This window comes from Phodopus roborovskii, unplaced genomic scaffold (genome assembly GCF_943737965.1).
Source record: "Phodopus roborovskii unplaced genomic scaffold, PHOROB, whole genome shotgun sequence".
In the NCBI taxonomy this organism is placed as follows: domain Eukaryota; kingdom Metazoa; phylum Chordata; class Mammalia; order Rodentia; family Cricetidae; genus Phodopus; species Phodopus roborovskii.
This window is the reverse complement of record NW_026126407.1, coordinates 47,602,458-47,617,403: the sequence shown is the minus strand read 5'-3', so window position 1 is coordinate 47,617,403 and position 14,946 is coordinate 47,602,458. Positions and strand designations below refer to the sequence as shown.

Below are 14,946 nucleotides of genomic sequence, written 5' to 3'. Positions count from 1 at the left end.
ACGAGAGAAAGGACAAGCCCCATGAGGTGCTGAGTTAGAGGCAAGCACCAGGGGCCAAGCTAGGCAGAGCAGCAGCCAGTCCTGCTCATGAAAGACACAAAGTCTGAGGAAACATTTTTATTCATAGGGCACATCTCCTTCCAGCACCTGAGGACACCACTCCCTGGAATGCAGTGTCCATATGGCTACAGCTCCTCCTTGGGTCCCTTGGTGGAATTGTCTTGTATTTCCTAGAAAGGATCACAGAAGCCCAGCTCAGACCTGCCTCTGCCCACATCCTGGGAGAGAACCCATTGAAGGGCTGGTATCCTAAATAAGAGTACCCACTGGGGTGGAGACTGCAGGCTCCTTGGGCTTCTCCTCCGGCAGGTCACCCCCGCTGTCCAGGAACTTGGAGAATGTCTCTAGATCCCTGGTGCTTTTATATTCTATCACCTGAGGAGAAAGAGAAGGACCTGAGGGCACACTCCCCAGCCACAGCCTAATGCTATCCAAGCCAACTATGGAGTAGTAAGTAGTCTACTCCTGCCCCATCCATCCCATCACCTTCCGTTCTGGCCCTGCAGGGAAGAACTTAAGGGTGGGATAGCCATGCACAGAAAAGGCCTCCAGCTCATTAGCTGTAGCATCCAACTCAGCGATGACAATGTCCTCACGATCCCTGTACTTCTCTGCCAGTGCCTCCCAGGCTGGAGCCATCTCCTTGCAGTGGCTGCACCATGGGGCATCTAGGGGAGGAGTCACGCTTGGCTAGTTGACCCACACTGACCCACACTCTACCCTACCCCCCACCAGCCTACCACCCTCTCCCTCTTCAAAACTCACAGAACTTGACAAACACATTCTTGGTTTCATCAAAAGCCACCTGCTCAAAATTCTTGCCCACGAGAGTCTTGACTGGCCGCTGATCCCAGTCTGGGGGTATCTCCTGGCTGAGGAGATAGGGCTGGGAAAGCAAACAGGCTTTCACTGAGGTCTTACGTAGGGCCAGGGTCCTGGGACTGCTGCTCCTTTCCTCTAAGAGCTACAGACCTTGACTTGCCCATGGAGGACTGCCTGGCAGAAGGCAGACACAGAAGCTGCAGTGATGGGCATCACACCTGTAGGTGCATACTTCTTGGTGGTCTCAACATTGATCAGGCGCAGAGTGGGGGCTTCCTCAGCCTTGAGGCCAAAATACTTAAGCACATGGCCGTTGTCAGCAGCCACATCCACCATCACGAACAACACCTACCAAAAGCCACAGCAAGTTGGGGGTCTCCCTTAGCCCTACTACTCCTCCCTCCGGTCCCCCCCCAGTACCTGCCCCCGGAATGGGGGAGCTGCCTCCCTGAAGTCTGTCAGCAGTTCCCTGTGCTGAGCTAGTGTCTGGTTCACAAACAGCAGCAGGTGGTTGAGGATCTTGGCTGCAAAGATCTTAGGTGATGTCTGGAGGTGGGAAACTTCATGACTTACACTGGGCCTCTGTTGGAGGGCTATCCAAGGTCCCTCCGCCCCTGCCAAGCCTCCCATTTGTAAAGGTCCCTCTACCCTACCTCGCCGTGACCTATAGCATTACTTGCCTGGCTGTTGAACTCTGTGACCAGGTGCATGCTGTGTATGATGAGAAAGCGCGACAGGTCCCCCAGGTCCAGGCCGGTGTCCTTGTCTACTGGGAAGTCGGCTCGACCCTCATCAAACTGGATTATCAGCAAAGTTAGCAGGAGCTATGGCCCTGACCCCAGCCCTGTCCTTAGCCCCAACCCACCTTCTTGAAAAGGACCACAGTATTCTTGGTGAGGCCAAACTTCTGAAAGAGCTGTGGCTGGTCAGTGAAGCCAAAGGTTATATCCAGGGCATCCCTGGCCAAGGCCAGGAAGGTGGCCACATCCTCTTCCTGTAGGTTCTACAGACCCAGCCTCGTGAGAATGGTATTTGCTACTAGCACTGTTACCACGGCCCATCCATCCCTCCCAGTTTACCTGAAAGAAGCCAATGACCACCACCTCCCATTTAGCTATCAGTGCCTGGACACCTTCCTCATCTTCCAGAAGTGCGGCACTGGGCCCCACTCTCCGCCTCAGCCACTCAGCAATGCCCTCCGCCTTCTGCGGCCCTGCAGAGATGTCCCTATTCAGACTGCACTTCTGCCCCATCCCTAGGCCACACCCACTCCACACCTGCACACTTGCCCACCCATGGACATACCCACATCATACCTGTATATTCTTCAGGGTTTGTGCGGTTCCCATTCTGAAAGAACTTGAGTGTCGGGTACCCTACCACGCCAAACTCCTTGGTCAGCTCTGGTTCCGCAGGCCCATCCACCTTGGCCAAGGTGACTGAAGCTGACTCAGCTGCCAGCAGAGCAGCTGCCTTGCTGTACTCAGGAGCTATTGCCTTGCAGTGACCACACCATGGGGCATCTGGGGGATAAGGCTATGAGGGCACCAGTCCTCAACAGCCCCAGCTGCAGCCCAGGTCCAACCAGAAGCATGTTCTGTTCACACCCTCCCTCAGGCCCATCCTAGGCATTGATCACAATACCTGGGTGCCAGACCCCAGAGAACCCTTAGGGTCCAGGCACAGCAAGCAAGGTTTGGGAGTTTGGGAAGAATCCTGCTTCCTCTCTCCAGGGCCACATGTAGCTTTTTTCTGAAACTGACTAGCTAAGAATGGCTTGGACATTTGTAAAGGGTTGTAAGGAACCACAAACACATAGCCATAGGACCCCGAATGGTCCACCCAATCTGGACACTGCCTTCACAGAAGGACTGGTGACCAGCCATTTGGGATAGAAGCCCCGAATACAGGAATGTCCAGTGTGTCCATGGCTGACAGAGCAGGGGGGTTATGGGCATCCACGTCCTCCGGTTGCCTATGGATCTACTACCAACCCTTCCCACTCACACTAGACCACCACCAAACCCAGCTCATTATCAGGACCTCCTGTACAGGCACCCTCTCAGGGATCTTGGGATACAGGGTACCCACAAGTAAGGCCAAGTCTAGGAAGTAGAAGCCTAAACCCCTAGCCTATCACCATGGTCCCCAAACTTCTGACCCAAGCACTCACAAAACTCCACCATCAGGGCCGGATGCTCCTGTAGTGCCAAGCTCAGGTTACGGTGGCTCAGGACCAAGATCCCATCCTCCTTAGGGACTTCTTCCCCAGTGGACTCCTCAGGGAGCACCTCTGAGGAGCCCTCAGTCTCCTGTCCCTGTCCCCATGGGCCTGAGACACACAGCAGCAGCAGCAGCAACACTGTCAAGAACCAATCGTCCATGGTGTGCCAAGCCCTGAAGGCTGGAGTAGATAAAGTGATCAGGGACCAAGCAGCAATAGCCACGTGGCACCTGGCTGGGTCTCAGGGAAGATAAAGCCTGAAAGGCCCCCAGGTGGGTGGAGATAGGCAGAAAGAGGCAACATGAGGCCAGCGAGACAGGGTAACATTTAATGGGCACCAGGCAGAGGGGCAAGACACAGCAGAGTGGGGGACATCTGGTCACCAACTGGGAGGTCTAGGGAATGCTTGCAGGTCCTTCTGCAAATGACAGAAATTGGGAAAGCAGGCTCCAAGTAGGTTCAGTCCTTCCAGTCCTGGCAGACCTGAAGGCACCACTCCCAGGACAGGTGGTCAAGCCTGTCATCATCAGTAAAGAGGGACCTGACCACGTAGAGGCCACGTGCCAATGCGCCCCGTGGTGCTTCCTCCACTGTCGTCACAAATTCATACTCCTGGGCCCTGGGGCCATAGCTGCCCACCATGAAGATGGCCTTGTCCACTGTGGGAAGGAAGGTCATTAGGAGCCACCCCTCTGTCCATCTCTCCCAGCCCCAGGCTGCCCGCCACAGTATCTCACCACGTAATCCCCGACGATAGGTGTGATGCAGACATTTGAGGCCACTGACAATCTCCTTATTGACCTGGGGAAAGGAGAATGTTGAGGGCCTTCTCTGGAAGGCTGGGACATGGCTGGCCCCCTACTGCAGCTACCCTCACCTTGAAGGTGATCTTCACCTTGTATTCAATGCCCTCCTTCAGGATAAACACCTGGTTCTTCAGTGCGGCCAGGTCTCCTGTTAGAGAAATGACAGGTACACTCTAAATTTCCAGGGTGTACAAGACCCTGCCCCAGGAATAGCTATGTAGGGACTGGCGGTGCCCGTGACAATGCACCCAAGGAACTAGGATTCTGCACGGGGTCCTAGGACCGTCTTCATCCAAAGATGGGCTGAGAGGTCTGCAAAGGGGGTTACCTGTAAGGTCCATGATGATAGGCCCTGGAGCCTGATCCGACAGCAGTGTCAGCCTAGTCACCTGCACGTTGGGCAGGCTGGGGTCTGAGGAGAAACAGCATCCACAGGGTGCCCTGCTGACCCCACCTTCCCCTCCCCCGGCTTGCAGCCCTCCACATCCAGGCCCCAGGCCATACCCATAATGGGTGGCAGGGGCCCCAGCAGCGCCTGCTTGTACTTGACCAGGCTCATGTCCTCAGGGTCCAGCTGCCAGATTGCCAGCATGCTCTTCTTCCTAGGGGCCTGGTACTCTGGTACAGTTTCATCCAGCACCTCATCTGATGGGATTGGCTCCCCCTCCTTGTCAGCCAAGAGGACTGGAAGTGGGGGAAGGTGTAAGCACCTGCCACCTGCTGACCCTGGCATTCAAGTGCTGAGCTGGGATCCATACTCTGACCAACTGTGTCTCCCACTGCCCATTGGAGCTAAAGAAGCCAGAGGAGCTGTCACAAACACACAGTGGCCCCTACGTCCCTAGAAGTCCCTAGGCTTGGTCTCTTCAGAAGGGGCTTTGGTGAGTGCAAGAGATTCCTAAGAGACTCTGGAGAGACCAATTTGTTTCTGGTCAGCTTACAGGCCACTGCTTAAGAGTAGGGGCCCTGAGGTACCACAGGGGCTCCCCAGCTCTGTGCTCTTCCCATATCCTCGGCCCCTCCGGTGGTTCCCCAAACCAGGGGTCTCCATAGCCCCTTTGGGTGTCTTGGGCAGAGGTCTCACTGAGATGCTGCCCACTGCCCTCCAACCTTAGGATTTCTTCTCACCGGAAGGAGCCCCAGCCCCAGCTACGGGAGAGGCCGCAGCCTCTGGGCTGGACACACTCCTTTCCTCCTGGTCCCTTCCCCAGAAGGGTCTGCATGGACTGAAGTCCCACGCCCGGCCGGAATCCACGCCATGAGGTTTCCACAAGCCCCCAAAGTTGCCGCGGGGACTGACCCCCAACCACGCCGCTCCCTTGCTGCCCCCGGCGCACGTGGCCGCCTCCCGGCGGGGCCACTCACCTCTGGCGCACAGCGCCAGCCGGAGCAGCTCCAGCAGCTGCGCCCCCAGCTCGCACGCGTCCAGGCCCAGCATGGTAGCCGCGGCCCGCCGCGGAGCCGCCGCCCGCTCGGCTCAGCCCCGGCGCGACTGCGGTGAGCTCATCCCGGCCGGGAGCGCCCCCCGCGCCCAGCGCCGCGCCCGCGCCGCGCGCCCCCAGCCGCTCCGCGGACCCCGCGCAGCCCGCAGAGACGCGCGTGTCGTCCGCACCGCGCCGGAACCCCGTCGTCCCTGCCGCGCCCCGCGCCGGGACGCGTCGCCAGGAACCCAGGGCCGACCCACCCCCACGGGGAGTCGGGTCCCCTGGGATTTCCTAGGCGAGACGTGTTGGCCAGGGATGCCAAGTGGAACAGGTGCTACTCCCCCACGTCCCTGGACTCCCATTATCAGCAGATGGCGCAGGGCACACCTGGAAACCCCCCTACCCCCCCCCCCCGCAACCCTCCACCTGCTCCCTCCCTCGTTTGGGCAAAGGGGACTCCTGGGGCCTATCAGCCTCCAGCTGGACCACACCCTGTTGGTTCTGGGCACCCGCACGCTGAAGTGCAGTCTGAACCACACAGACTCAAGGATCCCTTAAAGCTTATTGGTGCAGACTGTGAATGTGGGGTGGGGGTTTGTGTCTGTGGAGACATGGGAACCCAGACAATTCTGCAGGTTCCTATGACTGGGAAAAGAAAGGACACTGAAGAAACAGAGAGTGGGTGCTGAGAGATTTCTTAATCTTGACGTCTAGAGGAGACCTAGGGACGGGGTGGGGGTGGGGGGTGGGGGAGTTGATTAGCCAAGGCAGGTGATTGGTGAGCTGGGCCTTGCAAGACCGAAGGCCTGGATCTGAGCAAGGAAGTTGTGCAAAGCAGTGTCTTTCTGGCCATAACCAGGAATCAGACCCACCTTTGCAGGCGACCATTAATGCTGAGGCATTGGGCTAGTGACAACACTGCCCACTACCTTTCCAAAGCAAGATTATACAAGGAGGCCCAGGATGCCAGGGAGACCCACCCCTACCCTATAGGAAGTATGTATATAATGGCAGACACTAAAATTACTCGTCCTTAGTTGGGGATAGTTTCAGCTGTCAGCAGCCTGAAACCTGCATAGATGCCTACTCATGCAGGGAGGACAGCTGCCTGTGGTCAGCCTGATATTGTGTGTAGGCAAAGTAGGGGCAGGAATAGGCTGGGAGCTACGGGGCGATGTAACATATCTAGGCAGGATACCGCTCCAGCCCCCCCCCATCCATTGGAATCAATTTAAATAACACATTGAAGGTTCCTGATCTTAGTAAGGCCAGTTCCTCCTCCTTTGGCTCTTTCTCAGCATTCCTTGGGAAGAGAAAGAGGGCACCCTATCCTCAGAAAAGAAAAAACGACCCATTCGTGCTTTTATAAATAAATGGTCAGCAACCCTGCCAGGTGTGGCTCCACACAGGCCACATGGTGCCACATGTCTGAAAGGATACTCTTCAGGCCAGTCAAACTACAGTCTTGACCCCCACATCCCTGACTCTGCTGCTCCCCGCACTCCTTAAGGGCCCATGGATGGTGTAGCACTACTGAGGCCCTAAACTCACCCTCCCAACCTGGTCCACCTGGCCACAGACAGGCTCCTCTGATAGAGTCCTCCATCCTTTCTAGGCTTTATCCTTTCTTAGTGTTTCCACCTTGATGAAAACCTGTCCTTTTCCAGAGCTTCGGAGACATGTCCCATCTCCAAGACCAAGCCTTGAGGTAGGTAGCCACCAGACCAAGGCAGGCTCCTCTGCTTGACAGCCATTTGAGGTTTCAGGCTGCCCCCACCACAAGCTATCCAAGTCACAGCCTGCAAGAGCTCTGGTGACTAGGTCGTGCGGGAACCTGTGCTCACACGGTTAACCTTGGCGGGAGGGGCCGGCAAGGGGCGGGGCGTCTCCTCTCGGACGTCCGCCATGGCCAAGGCTATCCGCTGCACACCCCACGGCGGGTGCTCCCGCAGGCAAAGGCCACATCTCAGCAAGGTGGGTCTTCAGCTTGTGGGCACAAGGTTTGGGCAAGAGAGGGGGCGTGGAACGCGGCAGGTGAGGAGGATGAACAGCACTGGGGAGACCTGGGAAAACACTGGGAGTTCAGAACAACAGCACTGGATGGCCCTAGTTCGGGCCTTTGCTGCTCCAGTTTGTTATCCCCGCGCGGTAGCCTAGGGAACCTGGGGTAAGTGCGCGCGATCTGAGTTGCTCCCTCCACCTCCCGCGCTCACTCTCAGATGGAGCGGATGGTTGTGAGTATGCAAGACCCCGACCAGGGCGTGAAGATGCGGAGCCAGCGCCTTTTGATAACCGTCATTCCCCACGCCGTAGCGGGTGAGGCTCGTGGACACCCTGGGAGAGAGCAGGGCGCCGCGGTCTCCGCCCACTTCGCCTTTCCCGTGCAGGCAAAGACGTCGTGGAATGGCTGGTCCAGAAGTTCTGCATCTCGGAGGAGGGTGAGAGTCAGCACACCGCAGCTTGGGGCGGTGGCGGTGGCGGATGAGGCACTGGCAGAGCTCTCACTTTTCTTTCTCCTCAGAGGCCCTGCACCTGGGCACACTCCTAGCGAAGTATGGCTACATCTACCCACTGCGTGAGTCCCGAGACTTGACGCTCCGGCCTGATGAGACGCCCTACAGGTTTCAGGTCAGGCCCAGGGTAGCAGGGTACACCCCCACAGGGGAAGGGTGGAGCTTACTGGGGTTGTAGCGGTACCTTGTGATGTACTAGACTGGACCCGCACCCTCCCCCAAAAGATTTGGACAGGGACAATTCAAGGGAGCTTCAACTTTCTGGGACTGCAGCAGCCATGCAAATGGTAATGTGTGGAGCATTGAGCTTGAGTCCAGCAGTGGGTCCCAGCTGCTGAAAGATTATCTGCTAGGTATGGTCATAGGAGCCCAGCACCTCTGTGTGTGATTCTAGGCCACCCCAAGCTCAGAGTGTCCACATCCTTGGATGAACAGGCTCCACTTGTTCCTCAGTCAGCTGGGGAGGCATTCAGAGTCATGGAGGTAGTCCCTTTACAGGACCCCAATGGACAAACTGGCCTCAATGCCAGGTAGAAAGAATAGGAAGTAATCAGCTGGAGCTTCCAGACCAGCCATTGCTAGGAGCCATAAGATGGTGGTGGTGGTGGTGGTGGGGTAACTGGGAGAGATGATAAGGTCTTGGACAGCATTTTTCCTGCACAACACAAGACACCCTACTTCTGGACAAACACTCGGTGGCCTGCTTCTGAGCTAGACTATGGTGAGTGGGAAGGATATAAATCCAACCTGGGAACTGGTGGTCCCAAGGTAATGCCATGGGGTTTGGAAAGTGATGGCCCTCTGCATTATGTTCCTATCCTTCCAGCCATCTACCTGGCTAAGAAGAACATCCAAAAACAAGGGGCCCTGGTGGACTACGAGAAGGTGGGCTCTCCAGCAGGCTAAATCCTGCACAGACTCACCCCTTGAGCCCATAGCATACAGCCTAGGCTGCTAGATAATGGATGTCCCTACTCAGTCCCTGCAGTCTCACTGGGAAGGCTTAGGGTTCCCAAAAGGGGCAGCCTCTGTTTATGATCTCATGGGGGTAAGCTGGTTTCTTTACCAGGTGGAAACACACACACACACACACACACACACCATTAACGCCCTGCAGTGTCCCTGAGAGCTGGGGTCCATGTTCCAGAGCTAGGCCTGTGTGGAGGTTACCCACTTTACCCATTGCATACCCTGCTGCCCTCCAGGAACATTATGCCCAGCTGCACAAGAAGATCAACCATGCATGGGATCTAGTAGTGATGCAGGCTCGAGAGCAGCTGCGGTGAGACACCAAACCACAGCAGTTGTACACTGAGCTTGGAATGTTCAGGATGGGGAGTGCTATTGTAGGACCAGTTTCCTCTCATCTCTGCCTACTCCTCCCAGGGCAGCTAAGCAGCGCCGGAAGGGAGACAGGCTGGTCATTTCATGTCAGGAGCAGACATACTGGCTCGTGAACAAACCCCCTGTGAGTCCTCATGTGGTGGGCAGAGGAGTTGGCCTGGCCATTAAAGGGGGTCTGTGTGCTTTGCTAAAAGACTCTTTCAAAACTGCCTCCTTAAGGCTGTGGTGCATCTCAAGGTCTAGGTGGGTGATTGCAAGTTTGTTTTGTTTCTCAATTGAAAATGTATAGGTGACATGGTCAGGCCTGAGGCTGCCTCTAGTCCTAGACCATTGAACAAATCAGCTTCACTCTGTCTATGGGGGACACACAAGAGTTAATGCAGGACTTGAGGGTCCTAGGAGGCAAGGTGGGGGCTGAGCACAGTTACAGCAGAGGGACTGGGTTTCACGGGGCAGTGCCTGGGAAACTGAGGTCCTAGCACATGTCTTGAGGTCTGCTTACTATCTGAGGAGATTGCCCTGAGTCAGGGTGGATAGAGAGATGGGGTTCAAGGCCAGGTCCAGACTCAGTTCCCACACCAAAGAATAAAGGGTATGGAAATCTATTGGGAATGGAGAGCTTAGCACCACATCTCACCATCCTTCTGCAGCCTGGGGCACCTAACATTCTGGAGCAGGGTCCCGACAGAGGCTCTTACAACTCCAGTCGAGTACAGATGGTAAGCATCTCACATTTGGCTCCAGCACCCCACTGCCTGCTGCTTTAACACTAACACGTGCCCTTCCACTGGAGTGCTCAATCATCCAGTTACCCTTCGATCACTTAACTGTACCAGATGCGGCCTCTCCAAGGCCCCAATTTCCGCTGCACCTGCTCTCAGTGCCTCTTGCACCCCACCTCAGGCTCCCTCCTTTAGTAACTCTTGTCCTCCTCTTCCTCCCACCTGCTGCCTTGGGTGCAAGTAAGTGATGGTCCTGGGGGAGGGTTGAAGGCTCTTCCCCCAGGCTGAAACAGCATCAGAGTTCCCATGGAGGTGAAATGATGACAAGCAAGGCTATGGCCTGGGGGACCTGGGCCCACAGGGACCTCCCCTCAAACCTCTGGTTACATCCAAACTGGAGAAGGTGGGACCCAGTACAGACAGGCCCTAACTAATACAGCAGGCAACAGTGCCTCTTGACTCACATTGGTCTCTCTCACCAAAGCCCACGCACGATCTAGAATAGATCCTGTTGTCTCACAGCATCTTGCTAACATCTGTATAAAAGCAGAGACTAGGATGAATGTTAGAAGTCAGGAGCACCATTTACCTCAGCCCCATGCCCAGTGTGGCTATGGAGTTGGGATAGTCTACTAGATGCCTCCTGCAGTCCAGCCATACAGAGATGCCTAGATGCACTGTGACTCGGTTAAAGACAGCTCCCCAGACAGGGATTTCTCAGTATACATGTTTTTCAAAAGACTTTCAAGGCCAGGCATGATGGCACATGCTGTTAATTCTAGCACTTGAGAAGCAGGGGCAGGTGGATCTCTGTGAGTTCAAGGACATCCTGGTCTACATAGCAAGTTCCAGGGCTACATAAGGAAACTGTCTCAAAACATTCCGGTGTGGTGGCTCACACCTTTAGTTCTACTCAGATGCAGAGGCAGGCAGATCTCTGTGTTCAAGGCCAGTATACAGAGCGAGTTCCAGGTCAGCCAAGCCAGCCAGGGATGTTATAGAGAAACTGTGTCTTGAAAAACCAAACCAAAACAAACAACAAACAAAAATACTTTAAATGCCATTTATGATGGCAGGCACCTCTAATCATAGTTATTGGGAGGTGAAGGCTGAAGGATCAGAACTGTAAGGGCATCCTCAACTATATCATGAGTTCAAGGCCAGTATGAACTAAAGAAAACCCTGTTTCAACAACCAAAATTTTCTGAAGTCATCAGAAAATATGACAGGTTAATAACAAATGAAGAATTTCTAGGTAGCCTGGGAATCTTAGAACATCTTCAGAGTCTCCAGATAAAGGCTATCAGATGCCTCCCCTGGGGCTAGGAGGAGGAGGGGGCTCCAAAACCCCGGGGGCTGCAGATCTGAGCCTTTCTTTGCTACCTCCTGGCTGGACAAGATCTCTGCCCTGGGTGGTGGCATGGGAGGATTCCTGAACCCAGAAGGCTGCTTTGTAATTCAAGTCTCTTGTGTCTTCCAGACCTAGAGCTCCGATTTCTATAAGTGTGAGGTAGGTCTGAGAAACTTGGGGGGGGGTTAGGATGTCCACGCCCCATCACCCACTCCACCCCATAGATCCTGACTTAGCTCTGATGTCCTAGATCGAGTGCTTCAGGAAGGCATTGGGCAGGAACCGGGTGAAGTCCTCTGTCTGCCTCGAGGCGTGAGTGAGAAACAGCAAGAGACCCTTCCCAACCCAGAACCTTTATAGAGTGTTTTATCCCTAAGGCCACCCTGCATCAGCCCCTGGAATCCCCAGGTACCTGAAGTTCAGCAGCCAGCATGGCCTGCACGATCCCATCATGTCAGGATGCCTGCCCAGCAACCCTTGGATCACAGATGATATTACCTACTGGGCCATGAATGCACCCACGTAAGCCCTGGGTGTTCTCCTGATACTGTCAAATACTCTCGGACTCATAGCAGGATCAGCAGCCCTGCCGCTCATTCCAGGGTGACTGTCCCCACAAAGCTCCGTGTTGAGAGATGGAGTTTCAGCTTCCGGGAGCTCCTGGATGACCCCATGGGGCGTGGCCACTTTATGGATTTTCTTCAGAAAGAGTTCAGCGGTGAGAAGTCTACTGTCCCAAGGGAGGGAGGCCACTACCTGGGACCCTGCCCCAGGTGTTCTCAAGCCTGCTCAGTGGGAACCCCCAACCCCAATTGCTGCCCTGTCCTCAGCGGAAAACCTCAGCTTCTGGGAGGCATGTGAAGAGCTACGCTTTGGCGGACAGGCCCAGGTCCCTGCCCTGGTGGATGCTGTCTATCAGTAAGTGTGTGAAGTGGAAGCTAGTTGGCCGTTGCCCAGGCCCAACATGGACCTACTCTGTACCATCTGTATCCTAGACAGTTCCTGGCCCCTGGAGCTGCTCGCTGGATCAACATTGACAGCCGTACCATGGAGTGGACCCTGGAGGGGCTGCGCCAGCCACACCGCTATGTCCTCGATGCAGCACAACTGCATATCTACATGCTTATGAAGAAGGTAGCCCTTCCTACTCTGCTTTCCGTTCTGTTGGGTTTGTCTGTTTGGCTTCATAAGGAGTGCCTACAGCACTCTGTTCTGTTCATTCTCCCACTCGGACTCAAGCTTACATGCCTGGCCTAGTCATCCTAACGGTCACATTCCATGACTCCCCATCCCTTGTTGGCCTTCTGCTTTCTGGTGTGTGTGTGTGTGCTCTTTTTTTGAGACTATGTAGACCAAGTTGAACTCACAGAGGTCCACCTGCCTCTGCCTCCCAAGTGCTGGGATTAAAGGCCTGCACCACTATACTTGCCTTAGTGTGGGTGTTTGTAAATTTTCTCCATTTTTCTATAGAGTGCTTGGCCCTTTAAAGGATGACTACTTATTTATATCTCACTATGTAACCCAGGCTATCCATAAGCTCATGTTCCTCCTCCCTTTTCCCCCTGAGTGTTGGGGTTACAGGTGTGAAGCATCCTTGCCCTGCCTCTATACAGGTGGCTCCTCATCCCTGGCTGGAGACGTTTGGCTCATCTTAGTGTGAACACGGAGCCTCTTGCCCATGTTTTGCCATCTGGTGGCCCCACCAGATAGGTGCCAGGTCTCTCTAGGTCATGGTTTGGGCTAGTGTTGGATAGTTTCCCCCACCCCAGCACCCTGTACTGCATGGCCTATGAGAAGAAGGGGGCCCTGGCAATGACCAACTGGACCTGGCTAGGAAGTGGAAGAGTCAGACTGAACACTGTCTCCTGCAGGATTCCTACCCAAGGTTCTTGAAGTCTGACATATACAAGGGTCTGTTGGAGGAAGCTGTGATCCCACTGGAGACCAAGCGCTGGTGAGCCACGCCAGTGCCCTATATCCACTGAGCAGGGAAGACCCAGCAAGAGAGAAGGCCAAGGCCCTTAGCACTTTCTTGTCCCCAGGGCACTTCCATTCTTGCGGAAGCCTCTGCACTCAAGCCCCAGCTCTGCTCTTCAATCTACTCCTGGGGAGTCTGCAACCAGCACCCCTGCAGGTGGCAATGGGGATGAGTAGATGGACCTTGCCTGTCATCTCACCTGTCTGATATCCCATGGGGTCATGCTTTCCTGGATACTGGGGTCCCAGAACCTCCCTGTGTAGAGAGCTCAGCCTTGCTCTGAGGCCCCTGAGCCTCTACTAAGGAAATCCTCCCCTGCCTAGAAGAGACTGGCCCAGCTACTGGTCCCTAGCAAAGAGATTTCATTGGCTGAGTTTTACCAGGCCACGACTTGTTCCTAGAAGGTAAAATCAAGATCCTCAGAATTCCTGGTATTCTGTAGTCTTAAGGTCAGGACTAGGTGGCCATCTCATCTCTAGACTGTCAAGTCAGTGTCACATGGAGATACTGGTCTCTGGCCATGCCATCCTACTCAGGAGGGCTCCACCACTGTATAGTCCCCTTATTCTGCTGAAGCTAAACCCAGTGGCTTCTTGGTAGATTGTTATCTGTAGGTACCATACTTACCACTATACACAGCATTTCTTCTGCCTGTCTTAACAGATCTGTAGAAAGGCAGCTCCATGCTGTTGTCCTGTGGTGCTCCCAGATCCTGTAGGGCAGGTCTTTTCCAAGGAGCAATCTCCCTACCCAGGCTGTCCTCTATGCTGCTAGCTTTGCCATCCCTGCCCTAAAGGTAGAAATAAAGATTCTGCCATGTGGCTTCCAACAGGGCTGGTCTCCAGTCTCCCCTCACACCTCATTTCTACAGAAATAAAAGACTCAGACCCCTGTTTAGTCCATTCTCCTGTGGGTCCATCTTGGCCTAAGCCCATGGCTTGAGTGTCTGTAACACAATCATAGTAGGTGGCATGTAGTATGAGTGGCACGTGTGCATGTTGCATGTGATATGCAGCATCTGTGGTGTGAATATGTAAAATATTGGTGTGTGTAAAGAGGCTGGGAAAGGAAGATCAAGGGTGTTTTTCTGGTATAAAAAGTAGCCACTATGGGTCTGGCAGAATGACTCAATGGATAAAGGTGTTTGCTGTCAAGCCTGATGACCTGAGTTCAATCCCCAGGACCTACAGGGCAGAAAAGAGAGAACTGATTCCCACAAATTGTCTTCTGACTTCCATACATACCTCTACTCCCAAATAAATAAATGTATTTCTTTAAGTGGCTACTTAAAGTGGCCCAGTCCTCTCAGGCCTCAGTGGCCTCAGTGTGCAGACCTGAGTCCCTTGGTCTTTGGAGGAAAAACAAGAGTACGTGGGTACAGCAGACAGCCAGAAACTTGTCAAAGAAGCTGTGAGCAGACAGGGTGCTGCCATCTGTCTCATGTCCCCTGGAGCAGATGTGCCCAGCTGCAGGACGCATGACCCAAACATGTACTGGAACCCTAAGAAACCTTGGGTAGGCTAAAGGGGAAACTGACTGGCCTCTTAATGACCATAAACAGGTCACTGTCCTCAGCAGCCACTAGGTGGCCTCTGGGGAGCAAGGGGGGGAGCACAACCCAGCCTGGCTCTCAGAGGAGTGGCTGCCCTTGGACCCTGTAACTCATCCTGTGCAGTGGAGAGCCAGGCCCCTGAAATCTGGA

The 14,946-nt window shown here is 54.6% G+C and overlaps 3 protein-coding genes across 8 annotated transcripts; 1 reads left to right on the top strand and 2 right to left on the bottom strand.

Moving 5' to 3' along the window:
• Positions 1-102: 102 nt before the first annotated feature.
• On the bottom strand, positions 103-3,270 carry Pdia2 (protein disulfide isomerase family A member 2). The gene is made up of 11 exons (XM_051181045.1): positions 3,056-3,270; positions 2,199-2,405; positions 1,962-2,095; positions 1,748-1,885; positions 1,563-1,679; positions 1,303-1,428; positions 1,033-1,230; positions 826-946; positions 547-728; positions 328-435; positions 103-230 (listed from the first exon to the last, which is right to left on the bottom strand). The coding sequence occupies exons 1-11, from the start codon at positions 3,264-3,266 to the stop codon at positions 186-188; spliced, it is 1,587 nt and encodes a 528-aa protein (XP_051037002.1). The 5' UTR covers positions 3,267-3,270; the 3' UTR covers positions 103-185.
• A 142-nt stretch (positions 3,271-3,412) lies between these two features.
• Arhgdig (Rho GDP dissociation inhibitor gamma) lies at positions 3,413-5,530 on the bottom strand. Of its 5 annotated transcripts, none has more exons than XM_051181039.1 (6): positions 5,278-5,525; positions 4,417-4,638; positions 4,241-4,324; positions 3,984-4,060; positions 3,844-3,907; positions 3,413-3,765 (listed from the first exon to the last, which is right to left on the bottom strand). In XM_051181039.1, the coding sequence occupies exons 1-6, from the start codon at positions 5,348-5,350 to the stop codon at positions 3,566-3,568; spliced, it is 720 nt and encodes a 239-aa protein (XP_051036996.1). In that variant the 5' UTR covers positions 5,351-5,525; the 3' UTR covers positions 3,413-3,565. The 5 variants fall into 5 exon arrangements, with proteins under 5 accessions (XP_051036996.1, XP_051036997.1, XP_051036998.1 ...); XM_051181040.1 differs by having other exon boundaries at positions 4,002-4,060; XM_051181041.1 differs by having other exon boundaries at positions 4,417-4,596.
• Positions 5,531-7,241: 1,711 nt separating this feature from the next.
• On the top strand, positions 7,242-14,112 carry Rgs11 (regulator of G protein signaling 11). 2 transcript variants are annotated; one of them, XR_007834272.1, is made up of 17 exons: positions 7,242-7,310; positions 7,556-7,652; positions 7,724-7,774; positions 7,858-7,964; positions 8,519-8,570; positions 8,676-8,734; positions 9,055-9,131; positions 9,236-9,317; positions 9,844-9,912; positions 11,402-11,425; positions 11,517-11,578; positions 11,675-11,788; positions 11,869-11,984; positions 12,097-12,184; positions 12,266-12,400; positions 13,138-13,220; positions 13,309-13,332. XR_007834272.1 is itself a non-coding variant. In XM_051181038.1 (17 exons), exons 1-17 carry the CDS (start codon positions 7,242-7,244, stop codon positions 13,418-13,420), a joined length of 1,401 nt encoding a protein of 466 aa, XP_051036995.1. In that variant the 3' UTR covers positions 13,421-14,112. The 2 variants fall into 2 exon arrangements, 1 of the variants encoding a protein (XP_051036995.1); XM_051181038.1 differs by having other exon boundaries at positions 12,262-12,400; positions 13,309-14,112.
• The last annotated feature ends 834 nt before the right edge of the window (positions 14,113-14,946 follow it).

Bases quoted from the DNA above. Each gene is read 5' to 3' on its own strand.
- Rgs11 (XM_051181038.1), top strand. From the start codon at position 7,242: ATGGCCAAGGCTATCCGCTGCACACCCCACGGCGGGTGCTCCCGCAGG. The intron at 7,311-7,555 runs GTGGGTCTTCAG...GCTCACTCTCAG, and splicing joins AAAGGCCACATCTCAGCAAG to ATGGAGCGGATGGTTGTGAG. The intron at 7,965-8,518 runs GTCAGGCCCAGG...GCACAACACAAG, and splicing joins AGACGCCCTACAGGTTTCAG to ACACCCTACTTCTGGACAAA.
- Pdia2 (XM_051181045.1), bottom strand. From the start codon at position 3,266: ATGGACGATTGGTTCTTGACAGTGTTGCTGCTGCTGCTGCTGTGTGTC. The intron at 1,429-1,562 runs GCAAGTAATGCT...TCCCACCTCCAG, and splicing joins TCACAGAGTTCAACAGCCAG to ACATCACCTAAGATCTTTGC. The intron at 231-327 runs GTGGGTACTCTT...GATCCTTTCTAG, and splicing joins AGCCTGCAGTCTCCACCCCA to GAAATACAAGACAATTCCAC.
- Arhgdig (XM_051181039.1), bottom strand. From the start codon at position 5,350: ATGCTGGGCCTGGACGCGTGCGAGCTGGGGGCGCAGCTGCTGGAGCTG. The intron at 4,639-5,277 runs GTGAGTGGCCCC...CTTGAATGCCAG, and splicing joins GCTGGCGCTGTGCGCCAGAG to GGTCAGCAGGTGGCAGGTGC. The intron at 4,325-4,416 runs GTATGGCCTGGG...GTTTCTCCTCAG, and splicing joins GCCCCTGCCACCCATTATGG to ACCCCAGCCTGCCCAACGTG.